A 24,503-nucleotide genomic window follows, 5' to 3' on the forward strand; every position below is an offset into this window, starting at 1 on the left:
CGGTCTATGGCCGATGAAATGTTCACTAAAAAATAAAATCTCTTTAGATAAAGGACATATCTGTTTGGAATTGAATTACTCTGAGGAACTATTTTGACAGATATTATATATTATAGTAAATCTTTATTGAGCCATTAGAGCTGAGAAAAACACACAGTGGAACAAACTGTTTTTATTACATAGTCAGTGTAAGTTAATTTAACCATGCCCATAGCTTGATAAATATGTAGAGATGATTCTGCATGTTTGAAAGCATAATTAGCTTTTGAAAAGCTTTGGCTCCAGTCTGCTAAAAAATCCTAGTGTATAATTAGACATTTTTGCAAATGTACAAAATTCTCTCTAAAATAATTAAAATCATTGCACAATTTATATTTCTCACCCCTGACATCACTGTAGATATCTTGCTCTGTGCTGTATAAGTCACCATGATATACAGTTGATTTCATAAACAATTCAAGTAGTACTGCATAAGTCCACTTGGTGGACATCTCTCATCTACAACATGATGCTGAATTTGATGCAAATAACGTAAGAATTAAGTAACACAAACACTCCCTTTTTGAAAAAAAGCACAACTACACAGAAAACCTCACTGCTGGTGATGAAAGCTTAAACATGGATTAAATCGGGTCTGCTCCGGTTTTGAATATTCTTTACTGAAAGAAGAGAAGTGACTCAGGATGGGCTTGAGGCGTACTGCTGCAGTAGCTGGGAGTAGCACACGTCACACACACGTTCTGGGGTGATGGACGATGGCAGGGGGATTTCGTTGAGCATGCAGTTCTTGCAGAACACTCCGCTGCAGTTCTTACACTCCTGCTAAAATGATAAAGCAAGAGAAAATACATTTCAACACCGTCCTTTTAGAGGAGAGCTAAATTTCTCGGTGTAGAATATACCATGTACAGTCCTCTCTGAAACTATTGGAACGGCAAGGACGATTCCTTTTTTGTTTTTTGCTGTAGACTGAAGACATTTAGGTTTGAGACCAAAAGGTGAATATAAAAAGAGTTTTGAATTTCAGCTTTTATTTCCTGGTATGTATATGTAGATGTGTTACATGACATAGAACATGGCACATTTTATATCTGACCACCCAATTTGTAGGTGAGCAAAAATATCGGAACACGTGACTGGCTGGTGTTTCTTGTTACCCTGTTAGACTGATTGTTTCAACAATAAATAGAGCTTAATATCTACTCTTGGTTTTAGCTTTCAGTTATGGAAACTGCACTTGTTAAAAAGGATGAGCAAACATGAAGATCAGAGAGCTGTCTGTGGGAGAAAAGCGGGAAAAAAATCAATCAGAGGCATTGCACAAACATACCAGGAAATAAAAGCTGAAATGTTAAACTCTCATATCATATAACTTTCATCTCAAACCCAAATGTATCTGGTGTACAGCACAAAAATTAATTGGCCTTTCTGATGTCTACTTTTATTATTCTGATGTCTACTTTATCATTACTATTGTTATTTTTATTTTTTGTGTACTGCTTTTAAAGGCACTCTATAAAATAAAAAGTTTATTATTACTATTATTATTATTGCTGTTCCAATAGTTTCAGAGAGGACTGAATGAGCTCAAGTGTCCAACAGCAAGACTGCTAGATTTTGAAAATAAAGTATAAAATAATGTTCGAAAATTAATGATAGGATTAATTACCAAAATCATTAGCAATACTAATGAATGAGAATTTCATTAGATTTCATAAAAATGAAGTATCAAAGCTCTGACTGGTAATATCCACCCTCTTTAAGCTGTGTCATGCCTTACAAATTTGCAATTGTTAGAATTTTTAAAAGAGATTTTCTAAATATAAAATTAAAACAGACAAATTTCCTGAATAAAAGGGATTAATGAGGAATTTACAGTTTCCTTTGAACTACTCAAAGGCCAAAGAAATAATGGCATTAAATATTTTTATACCACGCTGCTGAACTCTTGAATTTGATTGGTCAGAAGGTGTTCATTATTTATTTTATTTTTTTAGAGCAGCAGCTCTGAAGTAGTTCTGCCTGCAGGGAAAAGCACAGGTTTATATTAATGCACTCATTCTAATGCATTATAGACTTTATAATGACAACTAATTTAGAGGGACTTGGGGATGATAAAAAAAAAAACATTATTTATGAAAGAAGTAAAAAGTAAACAAAAAAGTATAATTGTTAAAATGGTGGAGTTTTCCATTATGGCAAATCCCTGATGTATATAAGGCATGTTACATACGCTATGCAAGAACCCAAACACGACCAAGTTGATGCAATTACTTGCACACCTTGGGCATGTTCTGGTACCGTGCCAGAGGTTAACGGCTAATCCGCAAAGGGGCAGCAAAGTAAAGGCAGCAATGGGTCAGAGATATGAAACGGCTATTATTTCTGGAAATGCATTCTTCTTTGATTTTGATGTGCCTGGGGTAATGCCTCTGGATGCACAAAAATTCTACGTGTATAGCCTGGGAATGCCCCTTGTGAAATATGTAGCAGGCCTAAATAAAAAAGAAACTTTGCAGCACACCACTGTTTACTATTTTCCTAGAACCATCATGTTTTAATCCTTACTTATCATAATGAAATCTCACCCATTTCTATCCTAATCTTCAAGTCTTCCTTGAGAGAGGATAACTGATACCTTAGGATTGCTTAGAGCTTCCGAATGTTGGCACTTTGAGCAGATAGACAGCTCTGGCTCTTCATCAAGTGGCTGGTTCTGCATGAAAGAGAAATAAATCACACATTACCACACAGGACACATTCACCATGCTTACATTCTTAAAGAACATGTACATAGCACGATTAGTTTCTGTGCATCAACAAATAAAGAATGACTAAACTGTAATGTACCTGTTCATCTTCATGTGAAAGTGACCTAGACAACAAAAAAATAAGTAGCGATTGAATTTATTTGTACTTTTGAATCACTTCATGCATGATTCAAAGATTTACTTAAACACTGCAAATGTATGTGCTCGTTTACGTTTGAATAAACAAAGGCTTACAAACTTGAACCGAGACTTGTTTTCTCTTCTAACACATTTCGAAGTGTGCCGTTCTCTTTTTTGACCGCTTCCAGCTCCTGAATAAATAAATTAAATAAATTAAAAAACAATTAATTAAAACAGAAATAATTCTGCAGTTTGAAAATGGCAACTCATTTCTCATTTTCAAATGGAGTGTCACCTTTCTGATGTCCTCTACTTGTTGCCTCATGTCTCTGTTCGGAGGGGTTTTTCCCAGCAGGGTATCTGAATGCTGACTGCCCCGCCTCCCTCGCTCCTTCCTCAGCTCCTGCTCCAAACTGTTCCTGCTCCCCCACCCCCAAAAAACATCATACACAGCTTTAAGTCTGTGGTTTGGACTGGTCTGTATTCATTCAAAAAAAACTTTTTTTTCATGCAGACACAAGCAAGTAGTCAGATAAGTCTACAAAAAAAAACAAACAAACAAAAAAATAAACAAGAACTGCTTGGTCATGGTTGCAGTGGTTTAAATTAGGCTACTAGTTTGTTTATATTATGGGAAATAGAACCAACTAAATTTGTTAGAAAATACTACAGGTAGATAAAAAAAACAAACAAACAAAAAAACACAACTGCACCAGCTGGATTAAAAAATTCTCACACACATGCCTAGTTGAGACCAAGTATGAAGTGGTATTATGGAGTGATGTAGCGGAGTTTGAGACAGTGCTGCCATTTCTACCTCTGAAGTTTGCACCTAGTTTTTCAGTGTTGTCCAGTGGCATACTGGTAGGGTCCATATTTACTTACCAAAAAAAAAAAAAAACCCCCACACCTTGTGGTTTAGGCCAAACTTGCTTCCGATTTAAATCCAAAAACAGCACTATAACACTTTGGAGCACTATACAGATAAATATATGGTGGCACTGCGTATATAAACTCAGTCAATCAATAAAATGAGTAAAATGAAGGAATGCTGCATACCTCTGCTTTTGTAAATGCTCCACTTCTTGCTGCAGACTCGCAATTTTGTCTCCGAACTCCTGCTTGAAGAGCCTGTTCGCCTCCTCGGCCAGGTCCCTCTGCTTCTCTGCCTGTTTAGATCTGTAGTTGAGCCAGATGAACTTAATGAGGTAAAAAATGAGAACTAAAATGCCATGACAGGGAGGAGAATCTCAATAACGTCAAACCGAAATGAACAAGAAAGAGACAAAAACAAGCAGAAAAAAAAAGTAAAATCCTAAGACAAGGGGATGAGTGTAGGAAATGTAGAGGCTATATGGAAAGCCAAAGAAAGTGAAGAAAGCTCAAGTGTTGGATTTGATCTTTATTATGCTACTGTACTACATTTTACATAGATTGTTAAAGTCCACATACACTTTCATCATTTAATTGCAATCGAGAGAACAACCTCGTCCACAGAAACCTTGAAGAATTTATTTTGGGGTTTAATACAGGACCACACCTTTCACATTTGGCATTAACCTCCACCAGCATCACATCTGCTGTCAGTTCGGACTCGAGCTGATATTATGTTTGAATGTTATTTAAGCTCACGTTCTTCTACCAAAGCGAAATCTCCTGAGTGTATGCTTTCACTTTAGTCAATTGCATATTTTTTTTTACACTCAGGAGCATAATTCAGTACACTCAACTTACACACAGGTGAGTGGTCGCTTATCAAGGTCCATTTCACTTCTGCAATATCATAGGGCTTAAACGTCAAAACATAAGTTAGGCCAAAATATGAAGTTAAAAACTGGCCAGAAAGAGTATTGAAAAAAATGACATACTTTGCAAATAACTAATGGTACATGTTTAACCAGATCTAGTTACCATGTTAAAGCTTTTGATATCCAAAGCCTCCGTTCTAACATCCTGAAGTTCGGTTATTCAAAGAGTAAAGAGATACACTGTAGAGATACGAGAGATGCATTGTTATGTTAACATTTCCTACATATAAACTCAGAACCCCCCAAAAAACTAAATCAAACAATAAAAAGCTGTTGGATATTAAGCAAATCTTGAGTCTTTCTCACACTATCTGAAACTGCTGTATTTTGTATCTGGCGAACCACAAAAAAAAAAAATGCTGGAAAGACTAAGAGAGGAGGAGCGCTTGTGTGGAGTGTGATATTCACAGTAGAAGCAAAAACATGGTAGTCCATGAGGAAAGAGAAAGGAATCGCGACAGAAAGCGAACCCATTCGAAAATAAATATCCTAGTTGTTTCTATGATATGCAAAGTCAAATTGAGGATATGTATTGATGAAACTATTAATATGCGTTTGCAAAAATGATCTATTGTTGCTTTTGCAGCAGTTTTCCTGCAGCCAAATTCAAGTTCCGTGCTTGCTTGACCACGTCTTTCTCGCTGACGAGAGGAACAGAAAAGAAAGGATGACATGGAAGGGATGCAAAATGAAAGAACAAAGCAAAACAATAAGAGACATAAGGCAGAGAGGAGTTATTTCAAGAAAAGGTGAGTGCAGAACTTGAAACAGAGCAGATAAGCAATCCAGTAATATTTATGTTCAGCCTAATTTGTATTAGTGGCTACAAAAATAAAAAGGCACGGATTTCCAACATGACTTGTGTAAGTGTTCAAGCGTATGAGAGCTTACCTGTGCTCCAGTTGTTTAATAGTGGCAGCCATCTGGTTTGTTTTCTCTTCAAAGCGACTGATGATCTCACTCTTCTGTTTCACACTGGTCTCTGAGCTCTGCAACGCACACAAAACACACCCAGACTCATTAGCACATGCCTAAAACCTATTTTTAATGTTGTGTTTAATAGGGCTGTACAAAGGTCTAATTCAATGATATTAATTATACATGTGAGAAATAAAAGCTGACAGGGCATGCTGTTGTAGGAAAATAATCAATGATGGGCTGGTATTGATTAGTTTCCTTATAACAGCATGTCCCCAAGTGTTTTATTCCTCTTATACAACAGTCATTTTTATCACTAACGACTTTTTATTTCTTTAAGAATGACCCCTTGCACTTTGTATCCATTCATAGTTAAATTTAATCTTGTGGAACGTCCGCTAGACAGCTTGTCATGTTACCAAAATACCACAAAGCGCAAAGTCCTCCATTCTGAAAACTCTCCCATGTCTGAAACCTTTAACTCTGACTCTCACAAAATGCTAACACTAGAGACTCTTTCCAAAAACTGCAAATAAACATCTGACAGGAAACATCACCATATTAATGATTAAACATTTTAACCACTTATGTGGAGCATCCACCATACTAGTCCTTTAGAATTAGCTGTTACTATAGAAATGATAATGTATGTGAACGAGCGTGTGCATATAAACCTGAGATTTGCCTTGAAGCTGGAGCTGTTTTAACAAATTAATCAATTCACCAGTGCTGTGGTATACTCTTAGTTATACACGTCGGTGGTGATTATACTCTTGTACCTGGGTCTTGTGGGAGAGCTCATGGTTGATTCTGCGCAGATCATCGAGCTGATGTCTGAGCTCCACCAGCGCATCGTGTTTCTCACAAATGTCCTTCTCCAGCATCTTCATAGACAATTCCATCTCCTGTCTCATCCCGATCTGCACCTCCAGCTCTTTCTCTACATCCTACACAGAAGCCATCAGAGTAATGTTTCATGTTTCAGCACCGATTGTTTGGCTAATCACTGCCTAAATGCACATCTCCGACGTTCTTAGATATAAACTAGCTAAATAAAGACATGTCTACTCTAGACAGCGTGCCGCAGACTCAAGATCTAACTGACCAGTCTGAGCTGAGTTTCCTCTTTGAGCTGCTTGCGAGTTTCCCCAAGTACTTGGCCGTCTGCAGCTCCATCTGGTCTCAATGACTGTGAGAAACACACAGAACTGCATTTTAGTTATGTTTAAATCATGTCAGGTTATTTAAAGCACTTGATATTTAAAACTCTGAAATCCCTAAGTAAATAAATATTCTGACATACACCTGGACACAGTTTGTGCACAAAAGGTGATGGTGATATACCGGGTGTCCCAAGTGTCTCCATACATAGGGGAAATTAACACTTTTTAGCTATACGTCTTCCAAGATTTTTCATACTTAGTTTAATATTATAATATAAAAACATAATATAATATTTTCTTTTTTCAGACAGCCTTTAAGAATGCCTTTGATAAAAGGAGAACTTATTAAAATCATACTCGTGGTTGGATCGGGAAGATGTCGCAAGCTTGTGATAGACTTTAACAGGAAACATGGCCAGCACATCACACACCACACTGTCGGCAAACTTACTAATAAATTCAAAAAGTGTGGAAGTGTTGAGGACCAACCGAGAAGCGGACGTCCACCAACATCCACCGACATTGATATAGAGCTTTTCTAGACACTCAAAGTGCTTTACATAGTATGGGGGGGGAAATCTCCTCAACCACAACTAGTGTGTAGCATCCACCTGGATGATGTGATGGCAGCCATAGTGCGCAAGAACGCCCACCACACACCAGCTATTAGTGGAGAGGAGAAAGTGATGTAGCCAATTCAGAGGTGGGGATTCTTAGAGGGCCAGTGGGGGAATTTCAGCAGGACACCGGGGTATACCCCTACTCTTTTAGGATAAGTGTCCTGGGATTTTTATTTACCACAGAGAATCAGGTTTAACGTCTCATCCGAAAGTTTTAATGTTTTTACAGTATAGTATAGGTGCTGTTTTTACGGTATAGTATAGGTGCTGTTTTTACGGTATAGTATAGTACAGGTGCTGTTTTTACGGTATAGTATAGGTGCTGTTTTTACGGTATAGTATATGTGCTGTTTTTACGGTATAGTATAGTATAGTACAGGTGCTGTTTTTATGGTATAGTATAGGTGGTGTTTTTATGGTATAGTATAGTACAGTACAGGTGGTGTTTTTAACGGTATAATATAGTACAGGTGCTGTTTTTACAGTATAGGTGCTGTTTTTACGGTATAGTATAGGTGCTGTTTTTATAGTATAGTATAGTACAGGTGCTGTTTTTACAGTATAGTATAGGTGCTGTTTTTACAGTATAGTATAGGTGCTGTTTTTACGGTATAGTATAGTATAGGTGCTGTTTTTACGGTATAGTATAGGTGCTGTTTTTACGGTATAGTATAGTATAGGTGCTGTTTTTACAGTATAGTATAGGTGCTGTTTTTACGGTATAATATAGTATAGGTGCTGTTTTTAGGGTATAGGTGCTGTTTTTATGGTATAGTATAGGTGCTGTTTTTACGGTATAGTATAGGTGCTGTTTTTACGGTATAGTATAGTACAGGTGCTGTTTTTACGGTATAGTATAGTACAGGTGCTGTTTTTACGGTATAGTATAGGTGCTGTTTTTATGGTATAGTATAGTATAGGTGCTGATTTAAAAGTATAGTGTCCCCATCACTATACTGGGGCATTAGGCCCCACACAGACCACAGGTTGAAGGCACAACCAGCGTGGTGCTGGCAAACACAGTCCCCTATGTATGGAAACTTTTGGGACACTTTGTAGAGTAACAATACTGTACCTTGCGATTGGATTCCACAAGGTAAGAGCTTTCCTCCTTCATCCGCTCTACTTCCTCTTGCAAAGTGATGATTCTGTTGTTTGCAACTGCAAGCTGTAATAATCGGACAAAAGATTTAGTGGCAGCAGGAACAGATTCCAGTATTTTCCAACCTCTTCTCACAACAAACATCTTGCTGCTTTATACAATGGCAAAGGAAAAGAAATGCAATAAGAATACAAATGTAGAGTCAGGCTACTGAAACCTGGATTGGAGCCATTTTTATATTTATAACCTATAGTGGATTACACTGTTGGATTTAAAATATTAATACACACCTCCTCTGTAAGTTTTGTGTTGGACTTTTCAAGGGCATCGACTTTGGCTTGAAGGTTATTCACAGAAGCACTGTCGAAGAGGAGGGATATACAAAGCGTTAGCAAAACAAGGCCAAACAAATCATAAACCAAAGAAATAGCTGAAGCAGTTACTCTACCTTAAATGTCTGTTGAGCTCCTCAACATAATTTTTCTGGTCAAGGATTGCTGTGATTTGTCCATCACTAAAATAGGACAATATAAAATATTGTAATGAGTAATGGTCAAACTATCAGAAGTCATCTCATTCATATTATAAGGCACAATGAATATGAACTCACCCCTCTGTGCTCTTGCTGCTGTGACCTCCATCTTTTAGATACATGGAAAAATCGATCACACCAACCTGCCGAGATAACACGTGAGTAAAACACACACCCCAACTGGAATTGAAATTAAAGTACAAATACACGGCATAAAGGTTTAACCCTACCGTCACATTAGCAAGTTATAATAGGTGATATAGGTTAAATCATGTGGTTATGACGTTTCAGAGGTGTTCTATAAAATAAGAAAGTACCTGAGAGTCCAAATCTTCTCCCTTCATGCACAAATTTGCATCAATGACATTGAGTCCCACCAACAGTCCAGCAATTACAGCTCCCTCTTCCTCCATCATCAGAGCATTGGGCTCATAGAACTCACTAAAAGGGGGGGGGGGGACCAAACATTTTAGAAGCAGGGCGACATGAAACGTGTCTTTTCACATGCATGCTTGCACATCAGAGCCCACCTTAAAAGATCCTTTCTGTTAATGATGGTCTTCATGTAGTCTGAGAGCTTCTTTTGCATGAGGGCCAGTCTCAGCCATGCTCTGCCTCTTCCTAAAGGAGTTCTAAAAGAAGAAACCGTATCAGTACCAGGAATTATGAATTATAAAACATGTTTATTAAAAAAACAAACAAACAAACAAACAAAAAACAGCAGACTTGACTTACTTGAGGCCAGGAAGGTCTTTGACACTAGCTGTGATTTCACCAGCTTCTGGAGTCAACTTCTCCACTAGCTCCAGAGGACCCCAAAACGACTTGTTCTGCCCGAGGAACGTCTTCTTGCCTTTAATACATTATGAGTTTGGACAAAGAGAGAGAGAGAGAGAGAGAGAGAGAGAGAGAGAGAGAGAGAGAGACAGTATAAGAACATTGGAAAAGAACAAAGAAAGTTGAAATGATTTATGCTCCAAAGTATGCGTCATACTTTTGAGTCCGTGTTTAAGACAGTGCTCCATCACGACGAAGAATTGCTGCAGTGGGGCGTAGTCCGAGTCCAGTGTGCGGCCCAGGTTTAGAGCTGACTCAATCAAGCCCTTGATGCTCAGCTTGGCCATGTTCATCAGGTTAAGCCTCTCAATGGCGATGGGGTCCTTGGGATCTGAGGGCACATGAAACACCACATGAAACATTATAAAGCACTTACGGTCAAATAAAATGATCACAAGCTGTTGGCTTGAAGAAAAACTTAAAGTAGAACATTTTGGATCAGTCAATCTGCACAATATAATGGCACAAACAATGCAGTACATTTCTTTCCATATATTTTTACTTCTCATTTCTATTCACCAGACATCTTTGTTCTTAGACTGCAACTTGCATAATAAGTATAAGAAACTGCAGCACGTGTGACTAGTATGCTAGAAAGGTTACATACGGTACGTAATAAGAACAAATAAGAATCACCAAATATAGGTGCTTAACTTGAAACCATTTAGTCACCAATCAAGATCCTCAATTTAATCTCCACTCAAACAAAGTGCGGGCACTTTTGTTTAACGTCTCATATAATGGCACCTTCTGCTCTTCAAATGCTGAACCCACTTTAAAGAGGTCACTTCAGTGCTTGGAAAAAAGACCAAACTTTTGTTGAAACAAAAAAGCACAAATTTAACTTCTTGTTTTTTGGGGGGTTTTTTTGCTTAAGAAACAACTGCAATGACCTGAGAGAGAAAAAGAAGCCACTTAATCTGCACTTAAGCCTGTAAGCCATAAAGTAAAGCCTTGTTAGTTTCTCTAAATGTCCAACACCTTCCAGTTACATGCAATTAATTACACACAATTATAAGTATGATTAATATATCTTGCATTCTGCAGGATATATTAATGTTTTATTCAGTGTTTGAGTTAAACAAGGCTCATCATTATCATTACAGATAAACACCTATATAATTATTGGAACAAACGCAACAAGACATGATTATGAGTAGAGGTCAACCCATTGTGGATTTGGGCAGTACTTGCCGATAACCGATTAAATCAACAGATTTTTTAGACTTGATACTGAAGGAAAACCCTCAAAGTAAAATATTACTGAACTTTAGATCAAAAATAAACAGTACTGACTGTACCATGAAAATGTACTGTACTTTTTAAAAAAAAAAAAAAGCTATTAATGAATATTAAAGTAAGATATATATATATATATATATATATATATATATATATATATATATATATATATATATATATATATATATATATATCTCCAAACTGAACCAAAAAGTAACACTCCAGAGGCCGCTTTCATACTATATAATGACAGCAGATCCTCGTCAGCTGCTCCCACAACAGACGCAACCAGGAAAAACTATCGGTGTGGATTTTTGCTGATAACAGACAGCTCCAGCAAATCGGTTATTAATAGTGGTAATTAATCGGTCAACCTCTAAACACGAGTCTAGATAAAAGTGTGCTTTTACCAGAGCATAAAGTTTTTAGCACCAGCATCCTAAAGCAAATTGAACACTATTAGCAGTTATTAACCTAGACATGTTATTAAAGTAGACATGTGCGCCCCATAATGTGTAACAGGAATGCAGATTGTTGTTGCTCTTTAAAACTGAAAGTGTCAGTGAATTTGATCCCACAGAAGCATAAACTAACCTTAAGATCTGGTGTCAGAGAGATGGTTTCAGTTCTCATTTAAAGGAAAGTGACAAGATTTGAAGAAGTGTGGGTCACACCGATATCGAAAAATCTATGCTACTCACAATGTTTTTTGTTTTTGTTTTTTTAAATCACACTTACAACCTCCATCTTCAGCAGACAGGCGGTTTTGCAGTACTAAAAGTCAGATGCGGTTACAGGATATTCTTGAGACAAGCAAGCAAAAAAAAAAAATTTTTTTAAAAATTTAAAAAAAACCTTCAACATCTCAGACCTGCAGGAACTAATTAGTGGTGCAGTGCCCTAGGGAATTATAGTGAGTGTGAAATGTCTAGAACACCATGCAAGTGCCAGGAAAAAAAATCAGCCAGAGAGAATGGGTTGTGGCAGACAGAGAGGCAGGATCTGAGAAAACAGACAAAGAGAAACAAGCTCATCTATACAGTGAAGAGAAAACTAAAGAGACAGAATGAGAGACAGTAAACAACTGTGACAGAGACGGCCAATGAGAACTCAAGCTTGACGGTAGCCGTGCGGAGCGGTGTTCAGAGGAAATGGAGCTAATGACTGATTAGAGCAGGTCTTGATGGCTACGTCACACAGCTTTCAAATGATGCCTGAGGAGGTGGGAGTGAAGTGAGGAAGCGATGCCGCGATACGCACCTTTGAACTCATCAAGCATTTGCATTTGTTCCACCAATTCTGTGAAATCTTCCCATGAGTCTTTGCAAAGGACAATGGAAAAGAATAAAGAAACAAAAACAAAAAATTGTTTGTGTTTCCATGCATTTCATGGATGTAGACTAAAATCAACTACAAATGCATCAAACATTTTAACTACTTAGGCTGTATCATGCACAAATTTAATTCAAATGATCCCCAGTGCTGATGAATTATCTATTCTGATTGGTGTCGATTCATTTTCTGTTAAAACGGCTCCGAGAGCAGTTCCAGCTGACAGGCTGTATTCATGCATTCCTTAACTTCATGAGAGAAATGTGGCTGGGAAGAAAATGACCGTTTCTAGCTGCTGTAATATAAGATAGAACAGGAAATAACTTGTTTCGCTGACATTCCACATCATCAAACAACTAGAAAGTATGACGTCATTCTTTAATAAATAATAATTTTTAATGTTGGCAAACTGCTTTTGTCCAAGAGGAATAAAACACAATGGGTCATGCTGTTATAGAAAAATAATCAACTGTGTGGTGTTAATTAATCGCACCACTCCGTCGTTGATTTCCTTTCAAGAGCAAGCCCTGCCAACTTTTATTCCTTATGTTAAAACTGTGTTTTGTATAAGATACCTCCACTTTTGCATCATTCGTTCACATATATCTTAAATCAGCCACAAGTGAAAGCATTAAAAACGCTATATTCTTTAATCACTTACTGCTTTTGCCCAACCGCCAAAGCCACAGAAATTAAATGCACTGGCCTGCCATAAAATGCACACACCTTTGAAATCTCTTCTCTTCATGGCAGGTTTATGAGCTTAGTAGCATGAAGAGGGCCATAAAAATGCCTGATAACTGACTGAGCCTCAAAGACAGCACAAGGACTTGTCTACAGAAAGAGACCTTTGCTGATGCAATTGTCTGAATAATGTGAAATCTGACTAGACACTGCCTGTGCACACTCTGAAACAATATTACACCCTGGAAAATATGAGCATTGAACAGTATTATACAAGCAGAAATATGTTTTGATCATTAAACTATATGGGTTATAGTAATCCAGGGGTAAAGTGTCACTGCTGTAAAAAAAAAAAAAAAAAAAAAAAAAAAAACATTTTATAAAAAAAAATAATGATATTGAGTCTTTATTGGTCACGTATACATATGCACAGTGAAATTCTTTTCTTCACATACCCCAGCATGTCAGGAGGTTGGGGTCAGAGTGCAGTGTCAGCTATGATACAGCGCCCCGGAGCAGAGAGGGTTAAGGGCCTTGCTCAAGGGCCCAACAGTGGCAGCTTGGCAACCCCCGACCTTCCACTCAGTAAACCAGAGCCTTAACCGCTAAACCACCACCACCCATCCAAAATAATAATAATAATAATAATAATAATAAATTAGTTTCATAGGTTTAACATAGCTGAAGTATATTCTCTCGATCATTATTTCGATTATTATTTCAATAGATTTGTACTGAAAAGGTTTGGTTTTTTGTGCAATATACTTTGTTTTGTTGTTAATCAATTAAACACCTGTTCGAGATCCGAGGCCTTTCCACAAAGCCACAACAGAATCAGTTTTATTGAGCATATTACTGCCAAAACTTCACACCCACTCCAAGTGTTAATACAATGAAAATCAAAGTGCCTTAAAATAGCACCATCACAGCAGAACTCTGCACAGAGACGTTTCTGCACAGAGTACATTCATCTCGCTTAAACAACATCCAATACGTGTCTGAATAAATGTCTCTGAGAAACTGCACTTTTAAAGAGCAAACAGCCTGCAGTTCTCTCTTAAGCGCAGCTCCTCATCACAGATTACACGCAGCACCCAACCGTAAAAGGCTCTCACCGAGTCGAATGCATTAAAATGAGCGCTCAGAACAGTGGCTAAAGCTGTCCATACGTATAAAATGTTGCTAAAGAGCCTTAACGTGTGAGGGGCAACACACAAATGTGAGTTGACTCCTGTCACGGCACTGCATGTCCCTGTGAAGAACACTGAAAGGAAGATTAATTGGTGATGATGGATGTTTATTTAAAAAAATTAATTTAAAATAAAATAAAAACCACAGCACTGCATGTTAGGTATAAGAGGAACATGGGAACCATTGGTTTAAATCAATCAATACTGATCAATAAATCAATACTGAAAGAAAAAGACATACAGTGCTATCTTTGGTTCAAAGGTGATTCCTTTAAAACACGTTCATTTGAACTAATAACATTTTAAAAAGAGCAGACGACTCTTAAACGCTACATCCTGCAACTCTAACAGTATTGCACTAACTAGAACGACAGATGCTGTCATTCAACCCAGAGCTACAGAGAGCATCTCCGCCCTTTAATCACGACTCCACGCGCAATCACACTGAGCGTGTTTACAAGCACACTAATGGTACAAAGCTTTATCTGTTCCCAGCAGATCACTAAAACTGCCACAAAGGAATCATAAATAATCTCGTATTGGACCGGATTTGGGTTATTCAGCAAACGTACACTGTTACTCCGATACTGTTTGCTTTTCTAGCCGGATAGACCTGCTCCAAAAGCATTAATGATGTTTAACAGCATGAGAAAAGCGGAGCATCATGCCCAATGAAACGCAATAAGTATTGTTCAGTAGAGCGTTTATATGCAGGTTGCAATGCAGCTGTAGGGGTGCTTCGTGAATTTAGAAAGAAATCGAATTATTGACACGTGTAGACTCCACAAGATTAGATTACCTAATAGCATGCTCATACATTAATGCAAAATATGATCTGTTTTTGTAGGAATTGTAGCATTGTGTACAAGTAAACCTACTCAATGAGAGTCCATGCTTCAGTGTAACTTCAGTATCTATGCTTTGAAGCTTCAGGATCGACCTGAAAGCTTGGTCAGCACTGGATCTTCACTTAACACCCCTTACAGTGGTTTAAACAATTTCCTCTTTCATAACTAAAATCCAATTTTAACTAAATCAAGTTTACATGCGAGAAGTAAAACAGCTCATTTGTTAACCTGAAATGTACTGTAGGCTTCCTGCAAAGAGGACATAATCCTGCATATAATTCAATAATGATGATCGGACGCGTTAGCAAGACAAAAGACAACATGGCAGAGCCGCAGGGTTTCCTCTCCGATCCTTAATGCTTCATTTCTACAACATGACTACAATTTCTTCAGGAATGCATTTAAGACAAGAAGACAGTGGATGGTTTGTTGAAGAGGACCAAGAAAAAACAAAACAAAAAAAACAAACAAAAAAAAAACAAACGTCTACACGCCTACAAAACTACATTACCCAGAAGGCTCACTGAGCAGCATGGCGGCCCGAGCGCCTACCTTCGTGTGCTGGCTCAGGTTCGGGAGTGAGCGAGATGTCATTGAGTTCACGCAGACACAGCCACTCGCCGTCCACAGACACGCGGAAGTTGCACAGGTAGATGGTCTCACGGGCAGCCTGCGTGATCTTGTCTGTGGTGGGGGTGGGCGCCTCGCTCTGTGGCGTCAGATCCGACATGACTCAGCTGTGAGGCCCAGTGACTACGACAACAACAACAACAACGATGGCCTCCCTCACCCAAGGGCCCAAATACAGAGCAGAATACAGATTAAATAGGAATGAAAACAACCTCCTACCAACAGCCCTTGAAAGCTAGGAGGACGAGGAAACAATGGGATAAAGAGCAATGAAAGGAAAACAGCAGCCACGGCAGTACTAAGCAAGATGCTTTTCTTCTTGTGTGGATTCTTTTTTTTTTTTTAATAAATAAAGTCCCCTTTTGTGTCCCCGAGTGAATCAGGAGAAAATCCTTTGCATAGAATTTAGGCTGCTTTCCGGGCTTGCTCAGCAGGACAAGAGGACTGAGATGCTGCAAACAGCTCAGTGGTGGAGCAACAATCACAACTGTCTCTCTCTCGCTCTCTCCGTCTCACTCCGCACAGCCCCCACTCAAGCTAACTGGATTGGCTGTGTGCGCTGCAACCGAGTGGGTGTTGACCAAGATGGCTGCTGTGATGCTGAGCAGCATTGTGGGAGTCACGTGAGCAGATGGTGCAAGCGGGGAGAGAGATGAATTCCCGGGGGATCAGGATGATGCAGGAGTGTGCTCATCTAGAAATCCGTTTCTCTTGGCTCAGTGAGCATGCCTCAGTGAAAGGCACAGGCTTTACTAATCGAGCCTCATCAACAGAAACCATTTGCTGTTTAGTGACTTCTATATTGCACTGATAAACAGTGATTACATTTAAACCTGACCTGCTGATCGTGCAGAAAAGCAAGATGATTTTTTTTTTTTCAACGGATTTATGCAACTCAGTGAGCAATACTCAAACACTAGTCAGGAAATACCACCAGATCAATAAAAGGTGACGAATCAATCAGTGCCTCTCAAGGACAGAGCTAGCAGGTTCAGCCATGTGTGGAAAAGAAAGTATATAAGCCCTCACTAATAAACGTAAATATAGTGTACACAGCTACAGAGTAGAAAGTATTTTGGTGCTGGAGTAAGAAACATAAGCAGCAAATTCTACATGATAATGCAATTACTCAATTATAAAGAACACACATCACTTACTTCAGTATACAGAAAACTTAGCTTTTTTTCTCCTTCATTTTAATCAATATTACCTTTGCACTTCAGTGATTTCAAGAATATGTCTATGGGGTTCTTTCTCCCGATTTACGAGCATCAAATATTAATGAACGATTATTGAACGATTATGTTGCAGAACGATTATTTCACTGCTAGCAAACAATATATACACATGTATGTATGTATGTATGTATGTATGTATGTGTGTGTGTGCGTGTGCACACACATTTAAGAAGGGAATGTATGGACTAACTAGTATCCTCACTGTAACTGCAGCAAATTCAGTTCTGGAAAAAACTGCTTTTAATTATTAGAACATGAGCACCGGTCATCTTGAAGCGGCCAGATGCAGAAAAGTTTACTTTAGATTTTGGTTTGTGTGTACTTCACTGCTTGTTTATCTAGTTTAAAAATAAATAAAAAAGCTGAGAAACTATTAATTAATAATACAGTAAAATGAGTGTTACTGTCCCCTTCACTATCCAGCAGGAACGTTAACCATTTCAATATTAATCATTCAGGGTCATGAGTTTTGCCAGTGAAGCTCGGCAAGCTCAAATTACCTTTGTCGTAGTTTTCCGTTTACAAGATGAAATTTTATTATACAAAATAAATCAATAAATAATCTTGTTTTTTCAATGTGCCCGTGTATAAGTAATGAGTATTATACACAGGATAATTAAATAAAACTTTTTACAGTACTTGGTGTAAATAAACTATATTGTAGTGCATCCACAGTAATTCCCATTTCTTTCACCATTAAAAAAAAAAAGCGAGGTAATACTACTCTCCATTACTACACACCTCTACCAAATATAGTCTCACACAAGTCTATCCATCACTTACCCTACACACACAGCTGCGGGGAGCCTGGAGCCTATCCCAGGGGACTCGGGGCACAAGGCAGGGGACACCCTGGACGGGGTGCCAATCCATTACAGAGGACAATTGCACCACACACTAGGTACAATTTAGAGATGCCAATCAGCCTTTGGACCAGTCTTTTAGGAAGAGCAACTCAGGCATATTTACAGCAACCATGTATACAGGAATATTCCGATGCCTGTACGCATATAACCACTGCATTCGGAATATGGCTGCAACCCGAATATAGATCTTAAAAAAGGAACTTGATGTGCATGTAAACGTAGTCAATTAAAGTAAGAAGTGAGTATATGGTTATTATTTTCTTCTAATAAACTGTCTAATGCACATCATGTTTGTGTCCTTGACAAATAAAAGTCAGAACGTTGTTTGCCATGAGATTTGGTGTTCTTCGTAATAAACATATGACATTAAAAAAAAAAACTATTTTCAAGTCAATAAGAAGTTGTTGGTTTTTTTCGGTTTTGTGGTTGTTAAACAAATATCTTGGACAGGAACTCTGCTTGTCCTGCAGCCCGGACTACTGCTGTGTCCACCCCTGCAGAACTGAATTATTTACACATTTAGACTACAAGACACAAAGCTAAAACTGCTGCACGGTGATCACAAGGGCAGACTGTTCGTGTAAACATTCTTAATGTTGACACTTGATTGGAAATGAGTAACGAAACCCTTCCCAATACAATGCACAGTTTTTAGGTCATTCTTAACGCAGTAGATCATCAATAAAACCCTCACTAATGGATTGTAAGAGTACTTGTGTACATTTTCCTCTTACAAATCCAGCTCAAAACTACAACAAAACAAAAAACAACAACTCTGGGCTCACTTTTAGGGGTTCGTAAAGAAACGTGAAGCTGAAATGAAAAAGGAAAACAAATCTGAAATGTAAAACTGTGAGTGAACATGACCCATGATGTTGAATGTGGAATGGTGCAATAGACTTGACTGCTCTGGTTTAACGACCAGCGCTTCATCACATTAGCTCCGTTCATCAACAAAACAAAAAAAAAATTCCACAGCGACTGCAAAAATGCTCGGCTAAGTGTGACCTAAATTCCTGAATGGCCTTGCTCCAGCGTAACAGGACTAAACACACACACACACACTTCACAAGGTCTGGGATCTTAATCAGCATATATATTGTGAAAAATTAAGTAAGAGCGAGAGAATCAAGCTCAGATGTAGGTCTTTACTCACGTACTTGAAAATTGGCCTCTTTTTTTTGGTTTGTTTTTCAGATGAAAGCTGCAGATCTCAGCATTCACAGAAACAGAATTAAGGTAAAGAAATGGTTAATGGGTAATAGATGGTTTATGGTTTTGCGTTGGCTGAGTACACTACTTTCTGTAGTCTCAGCTGGCACTATTATTATCATAAACACCACGTGTCAAGTAGGCTACTGTGTGCTCCAAACAGATTTAATGACCTGTTGTGTCTTTTGTCATTATGCTGTATGTGCACTCCGTTGTATCTTTTGTTGAGCTGTACGTGCACACCTGTCGAATCCGGCCTGCTCGCTGGACCTCTACGAGTCAACTGCATCGGTCATTCAAATCCATCCAAACCTTCTAATGCTGCCTGGAAACCACAGAAATAATCACTTCCTTTTTTTAAACTCAAGCTATGTTATGATTTGTAATTAGCTTCACATCAGCTGGACTGCATGAATCTCTGCACACAACCCTTTTCTGGAGCATTTATTTGGAACTGCATACACTCGCTGGCCACAGGAACTTCTGTAACCCTGCTCATTCGCTCAATTATCGAACCAGCCAATCATGTTACAGCAGCACAATGCATAAAATCATGCAGATACAGGTCAAAATCCTAGGACCGTCACACACAACAGCTTATAAAGGTTAAATAAATCAATAAATCGATCAATAAATCCATAAATAAATAAAAGAAACATCCAGAGAGAAGCAGTTGGGTAGAAACATCTTATTGATGAGAGATGTCAGAGGCAAATGATCAGACTGGTTCAAGAAGGCTGCAGTAAGTCAAATAACCATTCTTTACAAACATGGTGAGCAGAAAAGCATCTCGGAATGAACACCACGCTGAACCTTGAGACAGACACAGACGCTACAGAGCAGAAAACAACATCGAGTTCAGCCAGCTTATAGGAAACACCTTGTCATGTGTCACAGATCATTTCACAGTTGACCTCAAACATATTCAGTGTACACTGTACTTGGTTCCTTAAAGCTTCATACAGTAAGATCACTCCCGGGGAAGACCAGAGGTTGGCAGGCTTCCCATTTTTATTCTGATTCTTCCTCAGAGGAAAAACCCTTCCTAAACAACTTTCATATAAATATGTATACGCTATGTGACCTTCAATTGTCCAAAAGTTTATTTTCTGATTAAAATATGAGTTGATTTTTTTTTTTTTTTTAAACGTCTATCATTGACGTGCGGGTTTCCTAAATGACCCACGATTCCAAACAACTACCTGCTGACACCAGTGCCAGTGGGATTTAGCTCTCCTTCATCTCTACCTGAAGAGCACGATGCGGCAGGGCTTCATTTTTTTTTAGTCTGTCAGCTCTCTCACCTCCTCATCTGCTCAAACATATCAGCTTCCAAAGCTTCAACCTGCTCTCTTCTACCACTCCTCCCTTGGATTTCTCACTATGACAACGTCGCTTTCAAGATCAAACAGCAAAACCGGATGGTTGAGTTACGGCTGAGATCGTTCAATTTCTTTCACCTATCAAGTGCACTAGTACAGTCACACTGTGACCTCGGCGTAGCAGACAGCCACTACTTTCTCACAGGAATAATCAAAATACAGCACCAACCAACATATTAGCACCAGAATCACTTAATCTAGCGTAAATATGTCAATATACACGTATATGTTATGAGTTTCAGGCTGGAGTTTTCCTTCCAGGAGTTTCCTCAGCATGTGGACTAAAGCTTGCAGCTAATCACTTAGACATATTTCTGTAAACCTGATTTGTCGTGACTGTTGCGTCAAAACCAAGAGAGAAACCAGTCTCCTTCTCTTCAGTCCCATGTCAAGGGAGATGTTTGGACAGATTAACACTAAGAAAGTTAATTTGTTCAGTTTAGTGAGGAAAGAAAGAAAGACACTCTTGTTTACCAAACATTAAAAACATTATTAAATGTGTAATAACAGGTGGGCGTCATGAAGAAGGCTGACATATGGTAATTGTTGATGGGGGGAAGGGGGTAAAATTTCTTACTTACAGGTGGACAGTAAGTAAGGATTCATAAATCTGTGAATACAGGTGTTAGGTTTATATTTTTACTGAAACTTTAATGGCAGATTAACTACATTACGTGGCGAGGGACCTTTTATATGCTGCCTCACAACAATTGTGTTCGTTTCCTTTAAAAAAAAAAACAGGAATTTTTTTATTATTATTATTATTTTTTTTACAAAATGAGTTTTCCCCAACATATATAAATAAGTAACGTAAATAACAGTGTTACACAGTTACCAGTTTAGACTGCGGTTAAACCAGCCGCTCTTCCTGACAGCACACTTAATCTAACCACACATACATTTTATGGGCGCGGCTTTTACACACTTTACGGTAATAGCGCCGAAAGTGAGCATCCGCGAGCTCCCACACAACAAAAGTAAATAAATAAGTAACAAAACCAAAAATTTACAGCGTTTGAGTTTACAGGCTAAAAGTTTTTTTTAAATATATATAATTCTTTACATAGTAAACTGGCAAAAATCTATCCAGTTTTACACACAACACACATTATAAAATATTAAGCTGAATACTAGTACCTTTACTAAAACATATTTTAAGAAACTATATGGTTGTCGCTGCTGCTGTTTTTATAAATCTAACCTACTCTGTGCTCACAATAAAGATCAGTTCATTTTACTGTAGAATGTTAAAGTAATTGCTCTTCAAAGTCATTCAATCTGTCAATATGTTTGAACCAGAAGGCACTTTTTAATCCATTATAAAATAGATGTTTCAAGTTGGTAGACAATCAAACCCACTTATATCAGTTCACAGTGACCTACTCCAGGGGGTTCCCAAACTTTTCCAGGGCAAGGCCCCCCAAATGGCATTAACCTTTGACTGAGGCCCCCCTTTTGCAAGATGTCTTTAATACACATTAAAAATACAGACTTCTGAATATATCCCCCTTTTTTATTATTAATAATTACATCTTTACATTACATTAGGAATTGATTGTGTGTCTGTGTGTGTGGGGGGGTTGTCTGAGAGTGAGAATGAGAAATCATACTAGTGGGAGGGATGGGCAGACCAAATTGTTGAGGCCCCCCGGGCGCCCCCTCGCGGCCCCCACGTGGAAAACCACTGCAATTACTTTAAAATTCTACACTCTACAGTAATCATCAAGAGCAATTAATTTTACTGTAGAATTTTAAAGTAATTGAGATTCAGCATCACTGGATCGGTCAATAGAATTGTTCCAGGAGGCACTTTTTAATCAATTATAGTCCATTTTATAATGAATTAAAAAGTGCCTTCTGGTGACAGATCCAATGATTTGAAGAGCAATTACTTTAAAATTCTCCAGCAAAACGAGTTGATCTTTATGGTGACAATAGAGCAGGTCATTGTGAACTGATTTAACTGGGTTTGATTGTCTACCAATTTGAAATGTCCATTAAAATGAATTCAATTTGTAATATTTTGGTGTCAGACTTCCTCTGTGAAACGAACCATCTACACGTTTAAAAAATTATTTATGGTTAGATATATAACTACAATAATAATAATAATAATAATAATAATAATAATAATGTTATGTTTGTTTTGTTACTTATTTATTTAAAACTATCGTCTTGTATAAAAGTTGATTTGCTTTTGTTGTGTATGAGCTCGGGGACGCTCGTTTTCCGCTTCCGGTGCTGTTACCGCAAAGTGTGTAAAAGCCGTGCCCCTAAATAATTTCTATGCTGCTAATAACCGGGCTTTCACGGCTGGCTTAACCGCCAGTTAAAACGTCTCACACACATGTATACAATATAGTTATTAAACACAGTAACAAACCCTCACTTTTGGTTTTCTTGGTTGTTTCGATGTGAAACTCATACTTCACCGTGCCAGGAGGATTCGAGTCTTTCTTGGCAAACTGGATGCTAGCTGAAGTCAGGGCTTCTTTAAAGTAAATTACGGAGGTGGGAGTAAACGCGTCTTCCTCCGGACTGCTTGGAAATTGTCCGTTATTGTCGTGAATGGAGGGTCGGCCATCTATTTCCCCCGAAGAGATTAAACTTTCCTCAACTCCTGTGTTTTGATAGTCAGTGTTTGAGTCCTGCTCCGCCGCCATGTTCCGCTTAAAAATTAATCTGTTCCCTTTTTTTCCTCAGCTACAGCTAAAATAAAGTTGTCAGCGCTTCTTATTTTTCATTTCATTTCTCACAGTCTCTCATGGCATTTTAAAAGCAACTCTGAGAATGATGTCTAGTCCCTTTGACGTGTTCTTTCCTTCATAAACACGACAAAACTTTGAGCAGTGGGGTCACGTGGGCATCACGCGGTGCAGTGCAGAGGAGACGCCTTCCTCCTGACCTGGGGTTATTTACTGTGATGGCGGGTCCAGATATTAGCTGGAAGCAGGGGTGACTGGTATAAATGGACAAATACATGTATTAATTATTATTATTATTATTATTTACTTTTGTTGAACCTAGTACAAGAGCAATACCAGCAATTGTAAGAAAAATACACAGAATGGTATGAAAGTAACACTGGAGCTGATTTCTGTCTAGCCCAGACTGTACAAGTGTTGCCAGGTCTTAACAAAAATATCCAGCTCAGCTACATCTAAAAAAATTGCACGAAAGAGAAGAGAAGTCTCTACTGAAATACAAAACAAAACAATAGAATTTATAATGGTTTTAATGCTTATAATGGGAATTGTATTTGTTTTAATGGGAACTGTAATGGTCCCTGTGGGTCCTATTGGTAATTTGTTCCCTTCTATTGGTGGCATGTTATGTGGATACCATTAAGGGTCAATAATGGTTAACTAATGGTTTGTAGTGGAAACCATTAGAATTTCTGTGATGGTTTCTCTTGTTTGTTTTTTTTTTGTTGTTTTTTTTGTTGTTGTTTCAGCTGGGATTTTCTCCTTTACTTTCATCTTTGCTTGGGAACTTGGGAACAAATTCACCATGGTAACAAATTTCTGATTTGCAGTACCTGCAGTATGCCTTTTTATCACCATTTGGTACCACCATTATCCATTCTACAATCCCCATTTCCCTCTTCCAAACTTTACAATATATCTTACAGCAGAAATGATTTGTAGATACGCTGTCTGTCTGTCACTTTCCTTTTGTTTTCTGGTTGATTCGATTTAATTCTCATTATTTGCTTTAAAACCATATTATGGCAGTCATGGATTATGTTTAAACTAGCTTGTTTCAAAACTAGAACAATTTGGCATATACCTCATGATATAATGCATTGCTCAACCCTAATAGTTGCGTTATTGAGCAAATGATAGATGTTAGATTTTAGCCCTCCCATCTAATGTCATGATCAGCCGCCACTACATGGGAGGCTAAAATCTAATGTCTATCAATAATTCAACAAAACATTTTTTTTTAAACCCTAATGGCTGCTGCAAGTGTTTCAAGATTGTATTGTCCTAATGGGTTCATGCCATG

The 24,503-nt window shown here is 38.1% G+C and overlaps 1 protein-coding gene across 7 annotated transcripts; it reads right to left on the reverse strand.

The window, feature by feature from the left end:
* Nucleotides 1-519: 519 nt before the first annotated feature.
* On the reverse strand, nucleotides 520-23,403 carry rufy3 (RUN and FYVE domain containing 3). 7 transcript variants are annotated; one of them, XM_053654258.1, is made up of 18 exons: nucleotides 22,885-23,403; nucleotides 10,029-10,202; nucleotides 9,770-9,887; nucleotides 9,565-9,666; nucleotides 9,352-9,475; nucleotides 9,113-9,177; nucleotides 8,951-9,016; nucleotides 8,793-8,862; nucleotides 8,476-8,568; nucleotides 6,723-6,806; nucleotides 6,397-6,564; nucleotides 5,591-5,688; nucleotides 3,951-4,070; nucleotides 3,187-3,310; nucleotides 3,006-3,082; nucleotides 2,851-2,875; nucleotides 2,639-2,716; nucleotides 520-819 (listed from the first exon to the last, which is right to left on the reverse strand). In XM_053654258.1, the coding sequence occupies exons 1-18, from the start codon at nucleotides 23,156-23,158 to the stop codon at nucleotides 679-681; spliced, it is 2,001 nt and encodes a 666-aa protein (XP_053510233.1). In that variant the 5' UTR covers nucleotides 23,159-23,403; the 3' UTR covers nucleotides 520-678. The 7 variants fall into 7 exon arrangements, with proteins under 7 accessions (XP_053510233.1, XP_053510231.1, XP_053510234.1 ...); XM_053654256.1 differs by having other exon boundaries at nucleotides 520-822; nucleotides 22,885-23,402; XM_053654259.1 differs by lacking the exon at nucleotides 22,885-23,403 and adding an exon at nucleotides 15,720-16,099 and having other exon boundaries at nucleotides 520-822.
* Nucleotides 23,404-24,503: the final 1,100 nt, after the last annotated feature.

Source organism: Ictalurus furcatus, chromosome 22 (assembly GCF_023375685.1).
Source record: "Ictalurus furcatus strain D&B chromosome 22, Billie_1.0, whole genome shotgun sequence".
NCBI lineage: Eukaryota > Metazoa > Chordata > Actinopteri > Siluriformes > Ictaluridae > Ictalurus > Ictalurus furcatus.